This window comes from Chrysemys picta, chromosome 7, assembly GCF_011386835.1.
Source record: "Chrysemys picta bellii isolate R12L10 chromosome 7, ASM1138683v2, whole genome shotgun sequence".
Classification (NCBI taxonomy): Eukaryota; Metazoa; Chordata; order Testudines; family Emydidae; genus Chrysemys; species Chrysemys picta.
The window spans coordinates 85,625,812-85,646,997 of NC_088797.1; the positions used below are offsets into that span (position 1 = coordinate 85,625,812).

Consider the following 21,186-nt stretch of genomic DNA (forward strand, 5'->3'; position numbering starts at 1 on the left):
GGGGAACGAACGGGGCTGGGCTGCCGATGCCTCCGCCCTGGGGCCGCCGCAGGATTGCACCAGCTGGGCAGCAGCCCAGAGGCGACTGGCCAGGGGCTGGGCTGGGCGCAGCGTGTGCGCTGTTGGGTCCCCGCAGCAGGCCCGGACTCGGGGGGTTCAGGCCCGGGCGTCAGAGCTGCAGCCGCAGCCGCAGCTTGGCCATCGGCCGCTTCCTCCCCCTGCGGCAGTGGGAGCTGCAGCAGTGGCTGCTCCCGAGTTCCGCTGCCTGGGGGAGAGAACAGCCACCGCCTGGCCCCACGGGCCACCCCGTACTTTCCCTACCGCCCGACTGAGTCCTGCCTGCACGGGGGCCAGGCCGGATTCTCACTCACCCTGGCACTGCGCTTCCCCTGCATCTCCGGGGCTTCCCTCCAGCGCTTGTGGAGGGAGGAGGAATGGTGAGCCTGGGGAAGAGGCAGGGATTCAGGGAGGGAGGCAATGGGGGGAGGAGGGGGCGGAGTCGGGGCGGAGGGGGGACGGGACACGAGCACTTCCGGGCTCCGGAGCATTTCCTTATTTGTCCAGTGTCCCAACCGCACATCAGTCAGGACGCGGGACAAACAAGGAAATATCGGGACAGTCCCGATAAAATCGGGACGTCTGGTCACCCTAAGGATGTGAGATGGCTCCTTGTACTGTCTTTCTGCTCCCCTTGTGCACCTGCACAGGATGGCCACAATCTGTCCCTTCATCTTGCTTTAGGGTCTGATCCTGGAAAGAGATCTTCAAGAACAGATCCTTATGTCTGCATAGAGTCCCATTGACTGTAACGGGTCTTGTCTCTTCATGTGCCCATATAGGTTCTTGCTTGCAGATCCCTTTGCAAGGTTGGAGCCTTGACCATACTATCAGCTTCTCATTTTCTTGAGAACCACATTCATGCACATACACACAAATACAACAAAACAAAAGTACCTTCAACTTTAACATGCCTGGAACTGTTCATTTAATTAATTATTTAATGAATTATTTAATACCTATCGCTTATATAGCACTTTTAATCAGTCAATCTCAAAGGAGGTCAGGATCATTATTCCCATTTTTACAGATGGGGAAACTGAGGTGCAGGAAGGTGAAGTGACTTGCCCAACATCACTCAGCAGGTCAATGAGTGATGTGATAGCTAAAAAGTAGTCCTCTTAAGCAGGATGTGACTGAAATGTTAATGGAATTTTTTCAGTTGGATCCTAATCTGGCACTGTTTTGACTGAGTAGATCTCTGTATGTAAGTTAGAGAAGTACCACAGTAGTTTGGTAAAGCCAGCAGGGACACTAATGGAGACTCTTTGTGTTTATATGTAGAAAAGCCAGTGGGAACTCATATGATGGGCTGACTTCATGAGCTACGATCCTTCCCTCCCAAATCTTCTCAAGCAAGCACCTAAAAGAGATACTATAAATGAACTATAGCTGTGCATTACATCTGTGACCACAATCATTCATGTGGCAAGGTAAGAAAAATTGGTGCACTTTTTCCTCTTAGTTGTCAGTGAGCTGTACTTCTTTCTCTTTATTTTGAATGTTTCTTCCTATAGATTGAAAGTGTGAAAATGAAGTAGCTGAGTTGTTCTCCCACCTGAGAGATGTATGAAATGACACACATTAAAAGTGACAAATCGGCAAAAGGATTTGGAGACTCTTGAAATTAATAAATACTTACATGTTAATATTTTCATTATACCATGTATTTTAGCAATCTACCGACCTCACAGGGGTATTGAAGAATAATTAATCTTTGTGAAACCACATATTATATTATTTATTTAGGTCAGGATTTTCAAAATAGCCTAAAAGAGTTGGGCTTCTAAATCTCATTATCATTCAATGGGAGTTGGGTGTATGATTTTTTTAGACTCCTTTGAAAATGATGATTTGTAATCCATTAACATATTAGCCTCCAAGGGAGTACCCTGAGAGGTGGGCGTATATTTGAATGTGCACACATGTCACTGCTTTGAAGATGGAGGAAGTGTTGTCCCTTTTTTAGCCTGCAGACATTTTCAACATAAAAATGAAACCAGGAGAAGAAAATGCCACTTTGAGAAATGTAATTTTTTTTAAAGGCCTAAGCATCTAGCTCACTGAGGTCTCTGTGCAGCATGGCTGAAGCTAACATCTTAAGTTCTTTTTTTAGTAGCCAAGATTTCAGTTTCTAATAGAGTCTGTCAGTATTGTGGTTAACCTTATCATGGCTTCACTGATTGAGACAGACTGTGACAAAACAGGACTTTCACAGTTTACATAGTCTGATTTTATGAGTGAAACCTTTCCTGCAACTGCATCTCATCCCTTTTCTATCCAGAATATAGTTAGATAGATAGATAGATAGATAGATATTATACACACACACAGCATGTGGTGGTGGCATCCATGTGATAAATTGCATTTTTTTGTGAACCTCTGATGGTGTAATTTGTGCTCTGGTCAATAATCCATCTCCACTAGGTCTAATCATAGAATTCCATTCTGAGGAACTGGTTCAGATAGTTGCCATTATAACAGTTACAATAGCAGCAGCAGGGAAAAAAAAAAGAAAAGAAAAAAGCCAAATAAATGTTTTCGCTCCCCTCCAATGTATGTAACAAATTACACCAGCCTGAGGCACGGCATGGCCAATAGACTCTTCTAGACCAGTGACACATTCAAGTCCAATTTCTTGTGAGCCTTTAGGGCTAGAATTGGAGAACTTTATATCTTTGGAAAGAGGAGATTTCTAGCTTTCCAATGGGACATACAGCATTAATTTTATCAGGCTTCATAGAAAAACTATTTTAAGGTAAGACAGAATTTTAAAATTTGTTAGGCCTGATTTTTCTCTCACTTATATCACTTTAGATAGAGAGTAACTTGATAGAAGTCCCATGACTAGATTATTGGGTCCAGCCAAGCCCAGTTCAGCACAATACCTGAGGAAAAGGGTTGCCAATGGTGGCTGTATGCCTGTTTCCTGGGATAGCCTCATATCTTGAATTGTGTTACGCTAATTGTTGTGTAAGCTTGTGAGCCCTCTGCTCCAAAGCCAGTAGGGCAGGGGAGCAATTTGTGTTAGAGCAGTAGAAAGCTTGAATGTGTGTGTGTGGTAGTTAAGGGAGACTGGAACCGGGGTGCAGGAGCCCTGTGCCAGAATGGCCTTTGCATCAGACAGTCTGAAAGTGTGTGCATGTCAGGAGGCCTCTATGCTTAACAGTATTTCTATAGAAGCTAAAGAAACCAACCCCAAACCCTCATACAAACAAGCCAAGAAAAGGTCGATTTAGACCTTAATGTGAGGCAGCCGGCTCGGTGTCTGACCTTGTGGCTCTGGTAATGATTTAACTCCCTGAACGAGACATTCGTAAACCTGTCAGGAGTGAGGTTCTTGCTCCCTGTCACTGTGCAACTCCAGCCAAGCACTCTAACTAAGGGGGAGGAATAGAGGGGGAAACCTTCAGCTCACGGACACAGTCTCTGTCCTCAGGGTCCCCCACCTGGCCTCCCTTCAGCCATCTGCTGTGGCTGGCTGATTCTATTGATCAAATTCCACTCAATAGCCCTACTCTTCAGCTAGACTGGGCAAAGCCAAGGTTTCAACCTCCCTCCCCATTAATGATTCCAGAGGGACTGCTGACTTTAAATTTATCACTACTCCTTTAAAAATAAACCATTATTTATCTCCCCTCTCCCTCTCTTTTTCTCCCTCTGTCTCTCTTTCTTAAAGCTCTGGTATTTCATCATTCTGACCAGTGACTTCCAAACACTTCCCCCTCCCGTTTCTTTTGGTTATATGAGGTCTCCCCCACCTTCCCTTGGGTGACTGACGACTGTTTCATTATTGCTACTGGCATATATATTTTCTTGTTATTTCTCTGAGATTGTACCTATCCCCTTTCCTCCTCCTCACTAGCCTCTCGCTACGATATGTAAGTAGCTGTCTACCCAGCCTCTCTCCAGTTCATCCATAGCACAGGCCATAATAAAGCTGATCCATAACCTCCAAAGCATCAGGAAACATCTTTTGAAATGGCTCTCCCTAAGAGAGATGGAATTCTGATGGTCACACATGCAAATTTTGATACCCTGGAGAACTGTAGACACTAAACAATATTTTAAATTGTGCTGCAACTGAGTTAGAGCTGGGTTCACACTAATGAAAAGTATGGGTTTCAGTTTAAATAAATACCAAAAATATTAGATGCTTATGTCGTTATGGGCACCTACATGACTTGATATAGTCTCTTTTAATACATCCGAACTACCAGTGACATGGCCTGAAACAGAGAATAATGTATTATTTTTGTTGCACAGCCTTCTGTATGTGTCATGTTCAAAAAGCACCATCACTGCATCCACCTCTTGCCAAATGATGAACTATACAGTATGGTATTAACTTCATGCAATTCCTACATACGCAATTATGCCTCATCCTCTGGAAGGCATAATTGTAAGACCCATGTAAACCATGCTGAATTTTATTCACAAAATGATTTTCAAACTGAACCCTGATGGCAGGCTCACAGGGATTGGAAGAAAACCAACTCCTGTAGAGGTACTTGAAGGTACAAGATAGAAAGAACTCCTCACTCCTAAGCTTTACTGTTCCCTCCATCCTATAACAAGTCTTAGGACTTCTTTACCTTCAGCATCTTCAGGAGAGTCCTGCAACTTATTATTAGGAAGGCTGTCAGGCTGGAGCAACAGAGCATGGCATAGGGAAGGGAGGTTTGCTAGCTTCATAGTTTTGAGAGAAACTTAGGCTCATGGTCATTGAACTTTCATGAGCATGGGTTGAGGTTAATGCATGCAGGTCTACCTGGAACCAAGGCTGATTTTAAGTGCTTTGAGTCAAAACATTTTGCAGAGCTCTAATAACTGTACTCTTATTTTTTTCCTGCTATGCTCATTTATTAAGTATCCCTCTGTGCTTTTTTAATTTTGGAAGTGAACATCTTTGAAATCATGTCTGTTAGGTACCCACTCTGTTAAAAGTTGTGGTTAAAGGTTCTAGTTTCTTTATATTTTATTTACTGGTTTGCAATACAAAGCCAATGGGTCAAGTTTGCAGTGGAGATGGGTCCAAACCAAAACTCTGGATAAAAAACATCCTGAAATGTGGGGAAGTTAAGATAAATGTCCTGGCTGAAATCCTGGCTTTGTTGAAGCCAATGGGAGTTTTGTGATTGCCTTCAACAGGGGTTTCCTCTCTAGCCTTTGTGGCTTGCCTCCATCCCTAACTGTCAGTGATACCATGTTCATGGCACTTGTGACTCAAAACTGAGCCACAAACTCCCAGCCTGGCAACCTCAAACATTTCCAACAGCAAAGCAGTTTTGCAATGGGTACGTGAAATAAAAAAGCTACTGGAAGCCAATACAGTGTAATTGGAGATAATTTTTTGGTCACTTTTACAATGTTAAAAGAGATTTTTACTTTGGAAATATGTTACTTCAGTTGTCCTTGTATACTAACAATCTGCCTTTAAACACCAGAACCCAAGTTTGCCAGTACTGGTACATGAAAGTTTAAGCTTTTCTGTTAGTGAGCTCCCTATGGGGGATTCTCTGTGAGGAAGGGCAGCCTTGGGTACTCTCTTGGTCTATCCATGTCACCTTTCCATTTTGTGCCACCTGCTTTTGGGGCTTTCCACTTTCCAGTCATGGCGCTATATGTTCCATATGGAATGCTGTTGTCTCTCACAAGCATTTCCCACCAATCATGGTCTTTGGCTATGTTCAGCTATAATGCAGCCATGGATTTTTTTTTTTTTTTGGAAGGGAGTCAAAGAAGAAACCCAAGTCAGAGAGGAAACTAGTTCAGAAACAACTAAGTGCAGCTGGCTATGGAATAGGAGCACAGAATGGTCACTGTGCAGAACCAGTGCATTCTGGAGAGCTGTCTCAGCTTCCTGCAGGATGATGTGGACATGTCTATAGAGTGTGGCAGCTAATTGCAACTGAAAGGGATGCAGGAGAATCTCAGCCCCTGGGAAGGGAGGAGCGCCCTACAGGGACTAACTTGGATAGCTAGTTTCTAACCTTTTGACCCTGGAGATGCTGTTTGGGACTCTAAGATCATTCATTGGATTGGAAAAGAATCTTTACCCCCCTTCTCCCATTTTCTTCTATCCCATCCCCGCCCCCTAGCCCATGCCCTTCACGGAGAAACCCCATTCAGTCATTTCGGGAGAGGAGTTCAATTAGCTCAGTCAATCGTCAGTAGAAGAAAGACACAAAGGGGCACAATGTGTGGGCCTCACCCAGGCCTGCGATGGCTTTGAAGCTGTGATTTGCTCACCCTGGGCAGAACCAAACGAATGCTAATTCACCTGCAGCTCACTGGGGCTGGGGGAGGGTAGATGGGGGGTGCGGCGGGGGAGGGGTGTGTGTTCTCCTCTCAGGCTGTGGATGGTTGAACAGGCTGGCTGAATCTGACAGAGCAACTAGAAAGGATATCTTGTGTGTGTATGAACGGAGACCCCAGAATCTCATTACTTTCTTTCCCCTTCCCCCTCTCTCTCCCTGCCGTCTGGTCCCAGCTTCATTTAGGGTGACTGATGAAAGATATAATCCTTTTTCCTTTTCACTCCTCTGTGCTGGTGAAAGGGAAGCAGTCTGCAGCCAAACAAGAGAAGCAGTGGAGAGAAAGCAGTGACTGATGAGTGTGTGCACTGATACTACTCCTGCCACACAGGCCTAGGTAATGTCCCATTTTAAGGTATTTCTGTCTCAAAGATCTATAGAGAGAGTGGTCCAGAGCCTCTGGTCTGGCCAAGCTGAATTTGGCTTTATCCTCCTTTATACTCTCCTGATTCTGAGGTCTGCCGGTGGCTGATCAGTCACCGATATAAATTAGAGCAGCCTACAAGTTGCTGTAATTTGTACCCAGCTGCCCATGGCCCCAAAGAGCTGTTCTGACATCTGAGAATTGGCAGGGTATTGGAATTCCTGGACCATCCCCCCTTTCTCGTGGATGTGCCTTCTGGGTTGAGTCTGGGGAAGGAGAACACTCTTGGGGCTGGTTCTGCTAGATTCTGGCTATTTTGCACTAACAGACTGTTGAAAAACAACTGAAGTGGGACTAGGACTTGGCCTGGTCTCTCTTTGGGCCAACAAATCTTCTCTACCCAGGTCAAAAATGAGAATTTGCTCTGAAGTGCTTTTTTGTTCTTCTTGGTCCTTTCAAAAAAGACTTTGCATTTAGAGCCGTCCCAGGGCTAGTTGCATCTGTCCCACACTCAGACAGGTAGCAACATTTTAATAATACTTTGCACTGCAACTTTAGTCAGGGGGTGTCAGATACTTTATCAGTACTAATTAATTAACCTCACAACACCCCTATGGTTGGAGGGGGAGTATTATTACCCTCATTTTATAGATGAAGTTAAGTGACACACAGCAAAGTCATATAGCCAGGAGTAGAACCCAGAACTCCTGGCTCCTAGTCCCATGTTCTAATTAGATTCCCTCTCTGTTTTCTTTTACAGCACTTAATTCTCTAATTAACAGAAGGAATTAAACTTTCTTAGAGCTTTAATGAGTAATTTATATGCTGAAGAAAATTTTTAGATACCGCTCATGTAAGCATAAATCTATAGACCTTCACACATTTCTAATTTTGTTTGGTACTTTGGCTCATTTTCAAAGATATTTGTGCTTAAATAAGGGCTTTTCTTCCCTCACAGTCCATCTTCTCCCCCAAGAGGACATAATAATGAACCTGTCACATTACATCTGCCTTTGAGTTGGTTGGTACCCTGTGTGTGCCAGCAGAGCCTGGGCAAGCTGCAGGATGGCTGGTCCCCTCTGTAATTTGGTGCAGAAGGCAGCAACATCAAAAAGATGAACAGAGAAAGAAGATTTGAAGAAAAATGTCAAGAATAATAATGCTGGAGAACATATAAACCCAGCCCATGTTCAGCATCTGCTTTCACTGGCTTTCTTTGCTTGCTTCTGCTTTTTAAAATCATTTTTGTAACAGTTAACCTAGGGATTTGTTACACTGCCCAGGGCACCAATTGCATATTTCACCAGAGGTTATGAATATAAGTAGGGGCTGACTAGAGGGGAAAAAAAGACCCATCTTCGTGGCTTTGCAGCACAAACTGTTGCCCTTTTTCGGAAGTGGGCTAGGAAGTTTGCAGAGGATGGAGTAAATAGGATTCATGTACATTTCAGCCTTCTCCATATTGTTTGGGCCATGTAGTCACCGCATAGATACTGAGGCCGTGATGTTTTGTCTGAATGAAAACTAATTTCAAGTTACGTGCCTCTGACTGGAATTCTAGTGCCCATGGCTCTCTTGATGCTTTGTTTACTGTACAATTCTCATTCAGGAAGGTGTTTCTTTCAGTTGCTCAATTTGCTCAGGCTGTGTTATTATTTATCGTGTAACAACCTTGCAACAGCAACACATTTTGGAAATTCACTTTTATCAGGGCTTCTTGGTTGCTTGCAGCCTGTTCAAAATGCAACAACGTGTTTGTTCTCTGGTCTGAGCAAACGTGATCATATTACACCCATCCTGCATTCATTACACTGGCTGCCTGTAAGTGGCAGAATCAGATTGATTTTAAATTGGCCTTGATGCTGTTTAAAGCCCTTACTGGTGTAAGCCTATATCTGTGACCTCTTTGAGCCTGGTCGTGAGGGGAACTGACGCCACCTACCTTTCAGGGCCCTCACTGTTTCCTCTCACATTAGCAGGTGGGCCCAGGGAGTGCAATTCACTTTTACATACCATCTTAAAACTTGCATCTGAAGAAGTGAGGTTCTTACCCACAAAAGCTTATGCTCCCAGTACTTCTGTTAGTCTCAAAGGTGCCACAGGACCCTCTGTTGCTTTTTACAGATTCAGACTAACACGGCTACCCCTCTGATACTTGACATCTTAAAACTGTGACTTTCCCCCCCATTAAGACTCTTGTGAGCCTTTTATCTATATCCAGCCCTCTCTGCCTTTTTCCTGTGTGTCACATCTGGTTTTATGAGAGTAATTTTATGACACTTCTATATATTTATTGAATTATTGTGCAGCACCCAAGTGCCCAGATATGATCCATGCTGGAAACATAAATTGTCAAGATCTACACTGGAAACAGATATTGCCATGGTCTTAATGAATACTTTTCTCATGGTCAGTGAGACAGTGATCCTCCCCCTTCAAGAGAAAAAGAATATATTTTTGGAATCAAGCGATGATGAGCAGAAAGTTTATGTGAAAAAGTGCTGAGATTCTTGATTTTGGGACAGGATGGTCATGTTGGTTATTAGTCTACAGTGGCCTAGAAATCTCAGTATCAGAGGCCAGTATTTTGTTCCCAATAGCAAGAGAATTTTTCATAGGGACTTTTTTTTTTTTTTTAAGCGTGACCCCTGGCATCTGTCTGGCCTTAATCCAGTGTTGCTGCAGCCGGCGGTCCCTTACTATGGCCTGTTCTTCTCTCTGCCGGAACGCTGCCCACATTGTTCCTATCTGTGATATGTGGACACTGCAGATCCCCCGCCTCCCTAGACTTGGGTTTGGAGAATGCTTCCCCACCTCTTCTCGCTCCCCACACACACTCTTCAAGTTGCATGGCCTATTAGGGAGCCCCTTTGTGATGTAATTGGATTTCTCCCCTTGTTAGTTTGCAATGAAAATGTCATCTATATCGGGGAGGCGCTCATTCATCTCGAATTAAATTCAGTCATCTCTTCGGTGAGCTGTGAAACTATTCACACAGCAGCAGGCAGCTGCAACTGGAGGCTTCCTTGACAATACCCCACACTGCTGTCTGAGCGCAGCTTCCCCAGTCCTGTAGAGCTGGCTTGCTCCCATAGGGTGAGTCAGGGGAGTACTCTGTTTCCTGAAAGCTGCAGGTCCGCCCCAAATTTATTACCAAAAACCCTCATCCTGGAAACACACGTATACACACACAACAGAGAGAGATTAGAGGTGTTCTGCATCTACAGTTTCAAAAATGGCTACTGATTTTACATGTCCAACAAGAGGCAACTTGAGCCCCCAAAAGAAAAGGATCCAAACTCAGTAGCCAGTTTTGAAAATATCAGCCACAATGCATTGATTAGTTTATAATGAGGGAAGTATACATTTAAAATTAAAGGCTGTTGGTGGCTGAATACAAGATGTTGTGATTAATAATTCATAATTTTATTAGGCTTTTAGGGAATTTTATATCATGGCTGCTCTAAGTGAAGTGTGACTTCCAGCTACACTAGATGGAGAGCATTACCATTACAATCTGTAGGGGAATGAACTTGATAGGGATTAGTGGAAATTGCCTTTATAATACAAAGCCATGAAGTGTTTTCATATTTGTGCTCAGATATCTTGCTCTAACATCACCATCAGACTACCTTTTGTTATGTGGTCCATTTACAGAGAAACAAAGAGCCAAACTATCTTTTATTAAGTGCTCTCACGCACAGCTAAACTTTTGGAATAGACAAAATATAGTAGATTGTGTCTGATTTTCATGAAATTGTACATATGGATTTATCTGTGTATGAACTAGGGGAAAATGTCTGACATTTGTGACATATTAATTTTGTATTCATTTTATTCATCATTAACAATATCAATAGATTAGAATTGCATTCTAAATACAATATGATTGCCCTCTGGTGGCCAAGTTAATGGCTATACTTTTTCAAACAACACTAACTTACTGAATACTGGGGAAAGTTTGTTTCAAATTTCAAAGCTATTTAATTCACATCCCATTGGGGCCAACTGCTAACTGAAGAGCCCATATGTTGCTTTTTTTCTTACTGTCAAGTGATCACTACAATTTTAACATTTAATTATCTTTATCCTCCAAAAATACTCAGCAATTAAAAATATCTAAACAACTTTACATATATATGACAAATATATGATAAACTGTAGTTACTAAGATGAATTTGCAATGAAAAAGCAACACTGAACAAAATGGCTGGATTTTAGGGGATTTCAGTACTAATGGGGTTGAGGGAAACTGGAAGAATAAATAGGAATCTCTATTAGTTGAAACTTGTGGAGTTTTCTCTCCCCTACACTGAGGGAAAAGTGGGGCCCCAAACCAGTATGGCATTGGTATACAACACACCTGTCTAGTGGGATAGTTTGGCTAACCATCTAAATTCTGAACCTCTTGAAATTTCCTCATTTTTCAATCGGTAGGCTGGTTTGCTGAGTACTTTTTTACTGGTTGGTTTGTTTGGTTTGTTCTGTGGAGGCTAGTCTACTACATGCTAAAATGTAGTCTGTCTGAGATTTTATTTTTTATTTCAGTTCTCTTGTAATGATAGAAGCAGAGTAAGAATAATTTAAAGTGGAAAGGAAAATGATTATTTCAGTTTAGTGTTAACTGGGTAGTGGAAAACTGTTGCCAGTACTAAGAGAAGTGTAAGCCTCCTGTCCCTCCAATATGTATTCAAAGCGTGTGTTTAGTGAAGCATATACAGGTCAGATTCAGGAATGCTTTCCCTAAATACTTTAAACAGCGAGAAGGATTCTAACTGGGAAATCACGGAAAACCTGTCTACCTCTGCTACTGCTGATCCCGTGCCTGAATTTATTATGCCAATTTTATAGCTCATTATCACTCCTGTTGCTGTATATATGCAGACCATAGGTCATAGGACTCAGTAATGCTTTGTTGTTTGTGTACACAATATATTGTAAATGCTATGTGTGGTTATCTGTGTGTTGCTCTGCCTTCCCTTGTCATCTCTCTGCAAGCCAAAATTGTGACAAATAGCTGTCCATGACCCCATATTTGTACTTAAAATTGTGAAAAGTGTTTGGGTCCTCACAATTTCACAAAAGGCTAAACTGAACAGGTTTACATGGAACAAACTGGTAAAAACTCCCTCAGAACATTTTTCAGCACTTGTGATCAGGACTAAGTATGATCACATTAAACTCCTAGAAAGTTGCCAGCATGGTTTATCTGGCTAAAATAGACAGAACCTGCGGTATGTGTGTGGCCTGTAGCACAAACAGACATTGCACACTTTATCCTTCAGATATCTGGAGCTGGAGAGATTGATTTTAAAGCCAAACCCAAAGGGATTTCCAGGAGTCAGAGGGCATCTGCAACATTCAGTTCAGTGAAATGTGTGGGCTAAAGGGCTTGACAGTGTCTCTTTAAGGATTTCTTTATTTCTGAAGGAGTGGGGGAAGGGGATTAATGTTGTGGTCCTAAACTCCAAACCAGCTTTCCCCACTTCCCTTTTGTTTTTTGTCTATTAGAAAAGAAGGCAGCAATCTGTTAAGAGGATTAGCTCCATCACTCGAGCTCACAACGGGGACCCCCCAACGAAGAAGGTCTATCTTTGTGAGTGTCCATCTTGGATGCTTTGCTTCCCCGTGGAGGTGCAAGCAAAGGGAGACCAGAGGAGATGAACAGGGTCACCACCCTGTCTCTCTGTCCATGTCACACGGTCCCGCCAGTTGATTTCAACTAAGCTGATGCCAAAGGTCTAATTAGATCCAGACTGACAAAATATAACCCATCCTTATGTCAATAAACATGTCCCATTTAAAGCTTTCTGATCTAGAAAATGAACGGTTACTGTGAACTCTACACAGGGTAATTTGGACTGAGGAGAAATGGAGTGCTTCTACAAAGCAAAATTTGTTATGTCAGGGGACCTGACTGTGTCAGAACCTGGTAATACCCTCATGGTGTTATAAAGCATTATATTCCTGTGTAGACAGAACTAACCATGTTACTAAACTGTGTTACAGTCCTGGAATTTACAAGTCTAGAGCAGTCTAACCGTAGTCTGAACCCATGAACTGAACTGCTGCCAACTGCTAGCCAGGATTCACAAACCAGTCCCTATGCTAAACATAGCCTGCCCCCACAAACTGCTACCAAACTTTACTCCAGCCTAGGTTAACAATCATCCCCAAACCATATCCTAGCCTGCCATTGCCTACAAATTGGCTCTAAACTAGTCCCAATGTTAACCGTAGCTTGGTCCCAGATACTTGTGCCAGATCTCACACTCACCAGAGCACCCCCCTCAACTTTAAACCAGTCACAACCCCTACCCTAGCTTAAGCCTACAAGCTGGTCCCCAATTGGCCCCAAATTCAATCCCATACCATCTCCAGCCCATGAATTTGTCCCAGTTTGAGCCACTTTAACTGCCCGGCAAACCTGGCTTGTGGGATAGCTTTGTGAAAGTCAGGACAGTCCTACAGGTTTGGAGACAAGTGGTCAGTGTTTCAGATTTCTGACAGGCTGTAGCCTGGGCAGTGGCACTGGAACACTTTTAAAATTGGGAGTGCTGAAAGCCAGCTCCCTTGCCCCGATCTGCGCCTCCCACCCCAGCTGGGGCCGGGAGCAGTGTCGTGTCTCGGGGAGGTCGGACAGAGGTAAGGGGGCAAAGGCTGGGGGCGGGCACGGGGCCAGGAGCGGGGGGGCTGGGTGCAGGGCCCCGGGCACGGGACCAGGGGCCAGCACCCCAAGAGCAGAGCCCCGGGCGCAGGGCTAGCGACCAGGGTGCGGGGCCAGTGGCGGGACCCGAGCCCCGCGCGCAGGGCCGGAGAGCGCAGTCCCGGACCCGGGAGCGGGGCCCTTGCGCGGAGCCGCAAGCACGGGGCCAGCGGCCGGGGAGCAGGGCTGGCAGCCGGGACTCAAGCTCCGGGCGTGGAGGCCTGGGCGCTGGCCCAGTAGCCCCGCGTAAAACCTGGCGGTGCTGCTGCAGCACCTCCCGCACCCCTAGTTTCCACGCCACGCCTGTGCCTGGGGCGCATTGCCCCATATTCCCTTCTCTTTGTGACAGGGGCACTCGCCATGCCTAGATTTCAGATGCATCAGGATTATTAGAGTTGATCAGAGTCATGGTGTGAATGAACATGCAGGCCAAGGGAGAGGAGTGTAGCATAAATACTGTGGAGAGAGAGGGGCTGATTGCAAACGAGCGCTCTCTAACTCTTCACAGCCAGTCCAGAGAACTGCAGTTTACTGTGGAGCCTGAAGAGGGGTTTGCTCAGCTCTGGAGAGCCTTGGCTAGAAGAGAAACTGCCTGCTCACTCACCTCCCTCAACTAACTTCCGGTGATGTCAGCCTGGAGGAAGTAGCAGTTTGGGTACAAGTCAGTCAGACTGAATGGAGTAAACAGAGAGAAACTCAACGAGGTGAGTATGCTATTTCTGACAGTGGATCGGTAATCTGCTCAGGCAGCAGTACAGCCTCTTCTGCTTTCCCTTCTCCTCCCACCACCCTCAGATCGGCTTCTTGCAAAATTTCAAAATTATGTCAAGAAATGTGTGGCAAAGAATAAGAGTTTCTAAGTACCGTGCAGAATAACACAGGCAGCTTGGATAGTATAGTGTTCCTGCTCAGGCTAATTTAAGCCATGTACCTGACCCAGAGGAATCTGTTAGTGTTGTGCCTCTACTTGCCCAGCATATGTGGTATGATCAGCATGTTCATGTGTCTGTGCATCTGTCAGCCCTCCTGGGAATGGGAGAAACTGGCCTTCAGATTCATATGACAAACTGGGTTACAGGCCATTCTGAGCCAGCTCTCGTAGAGGGGAAACACACTGCTAGCTGTCTCTTTGAAAGGGACATATGCATTGTGCATAGGGCATAGGTAAGGCATAGCTGCCATGTTGCATCTTGCTTATCCCCGGGGATTGGATGGAAGTTTCTAGCCATCCCTTAAAAAAAACAAAAAAGAAAAAAACATCAGTTTGCATTATAGGCAGGGGTTAAGGTCAATTCCAGTTTTCACCCCATGCTTTGAGCATTGGTAGTTCTAATAGCCTGGAAACCATAAGTGCCAAGTTTTAGAAATTAGATCCCTGTGGTGTGATGGTCAGTTTTCCTGGCTGTGTTATAGATTTGACTGGTCATACCAGTTTTTAATTCTTACCAGCAGAAACATATATTTGTTAAATCACAGCACAAAATATTCTTCTGTGCAGAGCCCTCCTGCCTGTTTTTCCTAAGGTTCTGCTTCTTAGAGATTTGCTATTACAAGAGGGAAAACCTTATTTTAGAACCTTTTTTAACTTGTAAAACAGCTGACTTTATTGCAATTTCTAAAACTATGTTCATATGACACTTTCAAAAGTAATTTTTGACAGCTTTTCAAAAATATCATCCTCTGGGGATTTCATAGCCATGAAAAAGTATCTTTTTCATTTTCTGTCAGTGGGATTTTTGCTGTGTCCAAAAAAACAAAAAACAAAACCATTTATAGTGTGGGTAAGTGATAGATAAAATGAGAGAGAAAGATACACACACATCTTCCCATTCCCAAAGAGGCTAGATTGTGGCATTTACATCACTATCTTTGGTATGGTGTAATGTGGAGCTGCGTCACACCAGGATGTATGCTGGGGAGAAGGTGCCATGATGTCTCTGGGCTTCTCTGTGGGCACATTCCTTAGGATGGAGCAGATTCCACCCCTGTTGCACAGGCCCTCCTCTGCAGGCTGATGAAGAATGTGGGTTGCACCACGACCCCCTACCTGCTCCCTACTCCTCCCAACCCCTTGTTTTCTGTCTTTGCTCCCTGGTAGGCAGCAGGAGTGAACAGTTCCTACACTCCCCAGAGGCCTCTTGTGGGAGGCCCTTATGCAGTCGTGCAAAGAGTGGGGGAAACTTCTTGCATGTCCCTCCTTGACTGCACTCAAAATATGGCCCAAGATGTTTAACTGATTCCTCCTGAGCCTCTCTTCCCTCCTGGATCAGAATGAAGTAGCTAATAATGCTCAGAGGGGAACTACAGGTCCTTTCTCCTGTGTGTTACTACAGGTGTGACAGGGTGGGTATATTGCGTGACCCCAAGGATGGTCCGGATTTTGGCCAACGGAGATATTGTACAGGATGATGACCCCCGGGTGAGAGCAAATGCTCAGCACAGGGAGAACACCTCCCGGCAGGTAATGAAACAAAAAAGTGTGAAAAAGTGCAGTGTATTTTTGTAATAGCTTAGATTTTTTGCTCAAGGAAATGGATGTGCATCATGATTTACATCTTCAATGGATGCTTCTTAATTAACATTCCCTTTAAGCTGTGTGCATGTGCGGCTGCACAGCTGTGTGGTACCTACAGCACACCTCACGTGGCTGGAAGCGTGGCCAATAGCTGGGCCCTCCTTCCAGAACCTGCAGCAGCTCCTCTTTTGTGCCATGGCAAACCTCAAGCCAGCAGGGATGGGTAAGGAGTGTGTGTGTGTGTGTGTGTGTGTGTGTAGACAGGAACCATGGTTGCCATTTAGGTAGGGCAAGGGGGTGGCTGTTCATGGAGCCGGCTGTGGAGAGTCTGGTCCCTGCCACTGGGAGCAGCCTCCAAGGGCTACCAGTGCTGAAATGAGCCTGGCCTGTCAGGAAGCTGTGCCTGGTCTGTACTCCTGCCTGCTCTGGGCTGCAATGGCAACTCCCTCCCAGGCCCCCCGGTTTGGGAGGCAGGATCTTTTGGCAGGGTATGGTAGGGGGCTCCCTCAAGGGCTGAGGCTCCTGGGAAGGGGTGGGTTTAGAAGCTTATGGTAGGAAAGATAGGGGCTCCTGGTTTCCTAACTGTGTGCGTTTTTTAACTCTAAAACTCTTGAAAGTTAATGGGCACTCAGCCACTGCTGTGTATGCCTGTGTGTCCCAGATGCATATGTATTACTAACGTGTTGTTTTAAAAATCCCTTACACCAGTGGTTCTCAAAACCGATCTGCCGTTTGTTCAGGGAAAGCCCCTGGTGGGCCGGTTTGTTTACCTGCTGCGTCCGCATGTTCGGCTGATCGCAGCTCCCACTGGCCGCGGTTTGCCGCTCCAGGCCAATAGGGACTGCGGGAAGCGGCGCGGGCCGAGGGATGTGCTGGCCGCCCTTCCCACAGCCCCCATTGGCCTGGAGTGGCGAACCATGGCCAGTGGGAGCTGCAGTTTGGCCAAACCTGCGGATGCGGCAGGTAAACAAACCGGCCTGGCCCGCCAGGGGCTTTCCCTGAATAAGCGGTGGACTGGCTTTGAGAACCACTGCCTTACACTGTTCAATGCAATATAGTGTCAAAAGATTTTTTTTAAAAGTCTCAGATTGCTACAAAAATGTAGCTCTCACTGGAGTTTGAAACCCATTCAGAGCAAAGAAAATGTAAAGGGAACATTGCTCATAATGTTCTGTCCAGAGGGCTAGGTAAGACAGAGTTGGGAGAAGCAGCATTCCACATTTTACTGCAAAATACTGGAAGAATCTTTGGGGTAGGCAGGGGAAATGACAAGTGCTGGTGTGGGTGCAGAATGTGGGTAGGAATCTGAGTTCACATTAAGGGCCTAACCCACCCCTGACCAAGGAAAAACACACAGGAGGGGAAAAGATGCTGCAAATCATGGTGCGCTGTGGCTGCTGGGCTCTGTAAGGTGGGCATGTTGTGCTGGAGAATGGAATGACTGTTGAGGCCAGGGATCTGCAGAAAACATTTAAGCTCTCTAATTCCCAGACATCAGTTCAGGGCCAGTTCTAGGGGTGGGTGATCATGGCAGTTGCCTTGGGCGCCAACTTCCAGAGGGCAGAGTACTGCTGTGCTGCTCTTTTCTGTTTGTTTTTGTTTTGCTTGGCTGCTCTGGGAGTGCAGAAAATGTCTGTCATCCTGGCCAACAAAATTCCCACGGCCATTCCTGCATTGGTTGTCCCTCTGCCAGCCTTCCTGGAACCAGCAACATGGCAGCCTGGCAGTGGGGGAATCTTGTTGCTATCAGCTGTCCTACTGAAGTGGTGCATTGTAAGTCCCTTTGTCGGCAGTTGGTAATGTGCTGGGGGAGCAAATGCTGGTTTGAACAGCGTTGACTCCAGCTTGGATTTCAGAAATCTGGTAGTAGTTAGAGAAGCATGATCCTTGGCTCCACCCCCTTCTCTCCTGGCACACCTCCCCCTCCTCCAGTCCCATAAATCCCTGACCATGCAGAGTTTGGAAGGGCTTCAGGTTCTCAGGGAAGGAGCTGCTATTCCCAGCTGTTTCCACTTGGCTGGGTTCCCCTACAGTCATGTAAGTGGGTGCGTGCGTCTGGCCCCAAGGGATTTACATACAGGGTGGGTGGGTGAAATTGTGTACTGTGAGGTGTAGCCCAAAAGATGCTGTCCCTGTAATTGTTCTAATGTACCCTACTCTCCATTCCTCTCTCCTCACAATTTCAACTTCAGTTTAGAGCGTAAAAGCCAAGCAGTTCCTAAGAAATGTTTGTGAGAGCCAGGGCAGTCAGTTGTGGTGTCTGCTCTCTGCCACATTGTCTCTCTCTATGACCGCGGGATGATCTTTTACTCTGAATTAAATAAATAGGACCGTTTCTGAGATTTTTTGCCTTGTTCTTTCCTTCAGCTCCCACCCCTTCTGTGAGTCTGATTCAGCAGGCTGAATTTCTTCTCTCTCTTATGTTTGCAGGAGTTTTTCAATGAGGTGCCTAATGCAGGCCGTGCTCCACCACAGCAGCAGGCTGCCAGGCCGGGGGGGCGCTCTCCGTTTTCGGAACTGAACCAGCAGCTAGTGAACATGGGATTCCCCCTCTGGAGCCTCGGTAACCAGGTGGTGGAGCCGGTGATGTCCATCCTGCTGCTTTTCCTCCTCATGATGGTGGGCGTGCGTGGCCTTCTGTTGGTGGGCCTTATCTACGTGGTCTCACACCTGAGCCAGCGGTGACCGTGCCCTCACACTGGCCACCACTGCTTCCTGCTTGGTGAAAGAAAGACCAGGTTTCCTTGTCAGGTGTGGGTATGTTTGTGAGTGTGCCTCCCACTGAGAGAGAGAGAGAGAGAGAGAGAGTGTGTGTGTGTGTGTGTGCAGGTGCATAGCTGTGTATCCTGAAAGTATCTGTGTGTAGCGCTCAAGGGGAATTGAAGTGTGGAGTTGGGATGCCCAAGGGCACAATCCCCAGGTGTAGCATTTTTTTCTCACATTAAGTTGCTCCTTTCTGAGGGTTGCCCAAGTGAGGCTTGGCTTGCCCAGGAGCTTCAGCCACCGGCTAGAGAGGTCATGCCAGAAGCCCAAACTTTGGTGCAGCTATAGAAAGGGTCTGGCATGTCATGTTGTGTCATCCAGCACTTATCAGATACAGTGCCTAGACCTGAGGGGAACTGAAATGGGAGCTTAATTTACATCTGCAGGTGTGTAGGGCAGTAGGGGTCTCCGAGGAGTAATAAAACAAACATGCATGAATGTGAGACAATTTGAAAACGGCCTGGAGAAGGCAGGGTTTGCTTTGTAATTCCAATCAGATTTTAGAGGTGTATTGGAAGGGAAGTTTAAATTAAAAGGAGAAGAGATATTGACGGGTTTGAACTGACAGCACAGTATATGCTACATCTTAAACATATAGTATTGGAGGGCTATTATAAGGGGCTGAAGGGGGATATTAAAATAGAAAGTGGGGAGACCAGAAAGGAGTTTGAAGAAGATTAAAACAGGGAAGAAGAAAAGTGTCTGTAAAACAGGTGATGTCACCTGTGTTTTTGTCTTGCCTGGGTTGTCCGGGATATTTGTGTTTGAACAAGAACTTGCTCTGGGACGTTGTCACTGAGGGTGATACCTTATACCTGCTGCAATGGGAATGATTCCAACATTGAGTAACTGGGGAAGTTGGGCTTGGAAATGTGTGGATGGAGGAACCAATTTTTAAACAATACAGTCCTTGATAATTTGCAGAAGTGGAAATGAAACATATCTGCTAAAAACATGTAAGAGCAGGGTTGTATTAGGTCTGGTGTGTTTTAAAGCTTTCTTCAATCCCTCTTTAAGGCCAAGAAACATAAGAACTTTCATCTTGATGAGCTGAGAATCAGTGAGCAATATCTCTCCTCTGTCTTATAAATAGGATTGGGCCTCAGCAAAAACAGCAGATCCAGACTTCGGGGGAAGTTCACATCCCGATCTGGATCCATACTTCAGGCCTGTCACTATAGTGGGCCAAACCAGACCACAGAATTTAAATTACCCTGCCCCTCCCCCACAAATTTGTGGAAGTTTGGATTCAGGTCCAAATACAGATCTGAATTGTGACTTGGGACCATATTGGCTTATATCAGCTTTAGTGTGTGTGTGCATATGTGTGTGCGTGTGGTGGGGTGGAGAAGCCTTACTGAACACTTGTGTAGCATGCATGGACAAAGTGGTTCTTGTTTTTGTTCAATAAACTGAGTGAAGGAAATTGTGCATCACAAATTGACTGTAAATTTTTGCCTTCCCCAGTGGAGTATAAAAATGCCAAGAGCAACACCTCAAATTCTCCTCTGGTTCCTGTGATAACGAGAACCTTCTGCTAAAACAACAAGGAGAAAAAAACCTGTAACATGACGTTTTATTATAAAATTGAAATTGTTCTGTGATACTAGTACATAAATCTCTTTCCAAACTGCCTGTTCTCTGAATTTCTTGCTGTTCTTGGGCCTGTGGTGAGCATGCCAGAGCCAGTGAAAGTCAGTGATAGCTCCCCAAGCAGGGCCCCCACAAATCCCAAGTACTGGAAAGTCTGGGAAGACACAACTATGGTTTTAACTGGTGTACTGATTAAATACAACCCTACAAACGAACTGACTAGCTCAGGGGAAATAGCAAGCCCGTCACTCAGATGGAGTCTAAGAGTCTCACAGATAAAGAGCTGAGCCTGAATCTCACTGAGACTGCCCAGTGACCCAGGCTAGCTTTGTGGGATGGTGCCCTATCGTCATGTTGTATTGCATTGTGCTGATGTTTTGGCAGGCTGCTTTACTTAGGCTGAAGTTCTCAGTCACCCCTTCTAAAACTGAAGCCATCTTTAACTGCAGAGCTTTGGCATTAACTGAAATTTGTTAACTTCTGATGGTCATTTGGTGGCCTATATAAAATGATGTGATGATCTCAGCTCAGTTCCTGATGAACAGCTGTGTAACGTCATAGTAAATGGCACTTATGTTGAGAGTTTCAGCATAGAGATCAAGGACTGAATGGCATTCTGAGACTGAACCATGCACCCCTGGAGGGAATCTCTCCAAAGACAACCTGAGGAATATTGGCAGGTTAGTGCTAGGGTGCGGGGTTTACATGGAGAGTGGGTTAACTGGGGAAGCCAAGTCATTACATTGTGTAGAGATGGCAGGGGCTGACTGGCTTCCTGTATCCCCCTCGAACCCAAGTCAATCTCCCCAGTGGAAAACCAGCATAGGGGACTGATCCCATGGGTTTCTGTGGGGTTTCTTCCTGTCTGCAT

The 21,186-nt window shown here is 45.4% G+C and overlaps 1 protein-coding gene across 2 annotated transcripts in view; it reads left to right on the top strand.

Annotated features, from left to right (window-relative positions):
- FAM241B (family with sequence similarity 241 member B) overlaps positions 1–20,355 on the top strand; it is a 30,934-nt gene extending 10,579 nt beyond the window's left edge. The window contains exons 3-8 of one of the 2 annotated variants that reach the window (XM_065551902.1): positions 1,342–1,490; positions 6,551–6,711; positions 12,250–12,334; positions 13,953–14,148; positions 15,778–15,905; positions 18,390–20,355. In XM_065551902.1, coding sequence (XP_065407974.1) covers positions 15,813–15,905; positions 18,390–18,644 — 348 coding nt within the window. In that variant the 5' untranslated portion in view covers positions 1,342–1,490; positions 6,551–6,711; positions 12,250–12,334; positions 13,953–14,148; positions 15,778–15,812 and the 3' untranslated portion in view covers positions 18,645–20,355. Of the gene's footprint in view, positions 1–1,341; positions 1,491–6,550; positions 6,712–12,249; positions 12,335–13,082; positions 13,384–13,952; positions 14,149–15,777; positions 15,906–18,389 lie in introns of those variants that run through there. The other variant, XM_005281893.4, reaches the window with a different exon arrangement.
- The last annotated feature ends 831 nt before the right edge of the window (positions 20,356–21,186 follow it).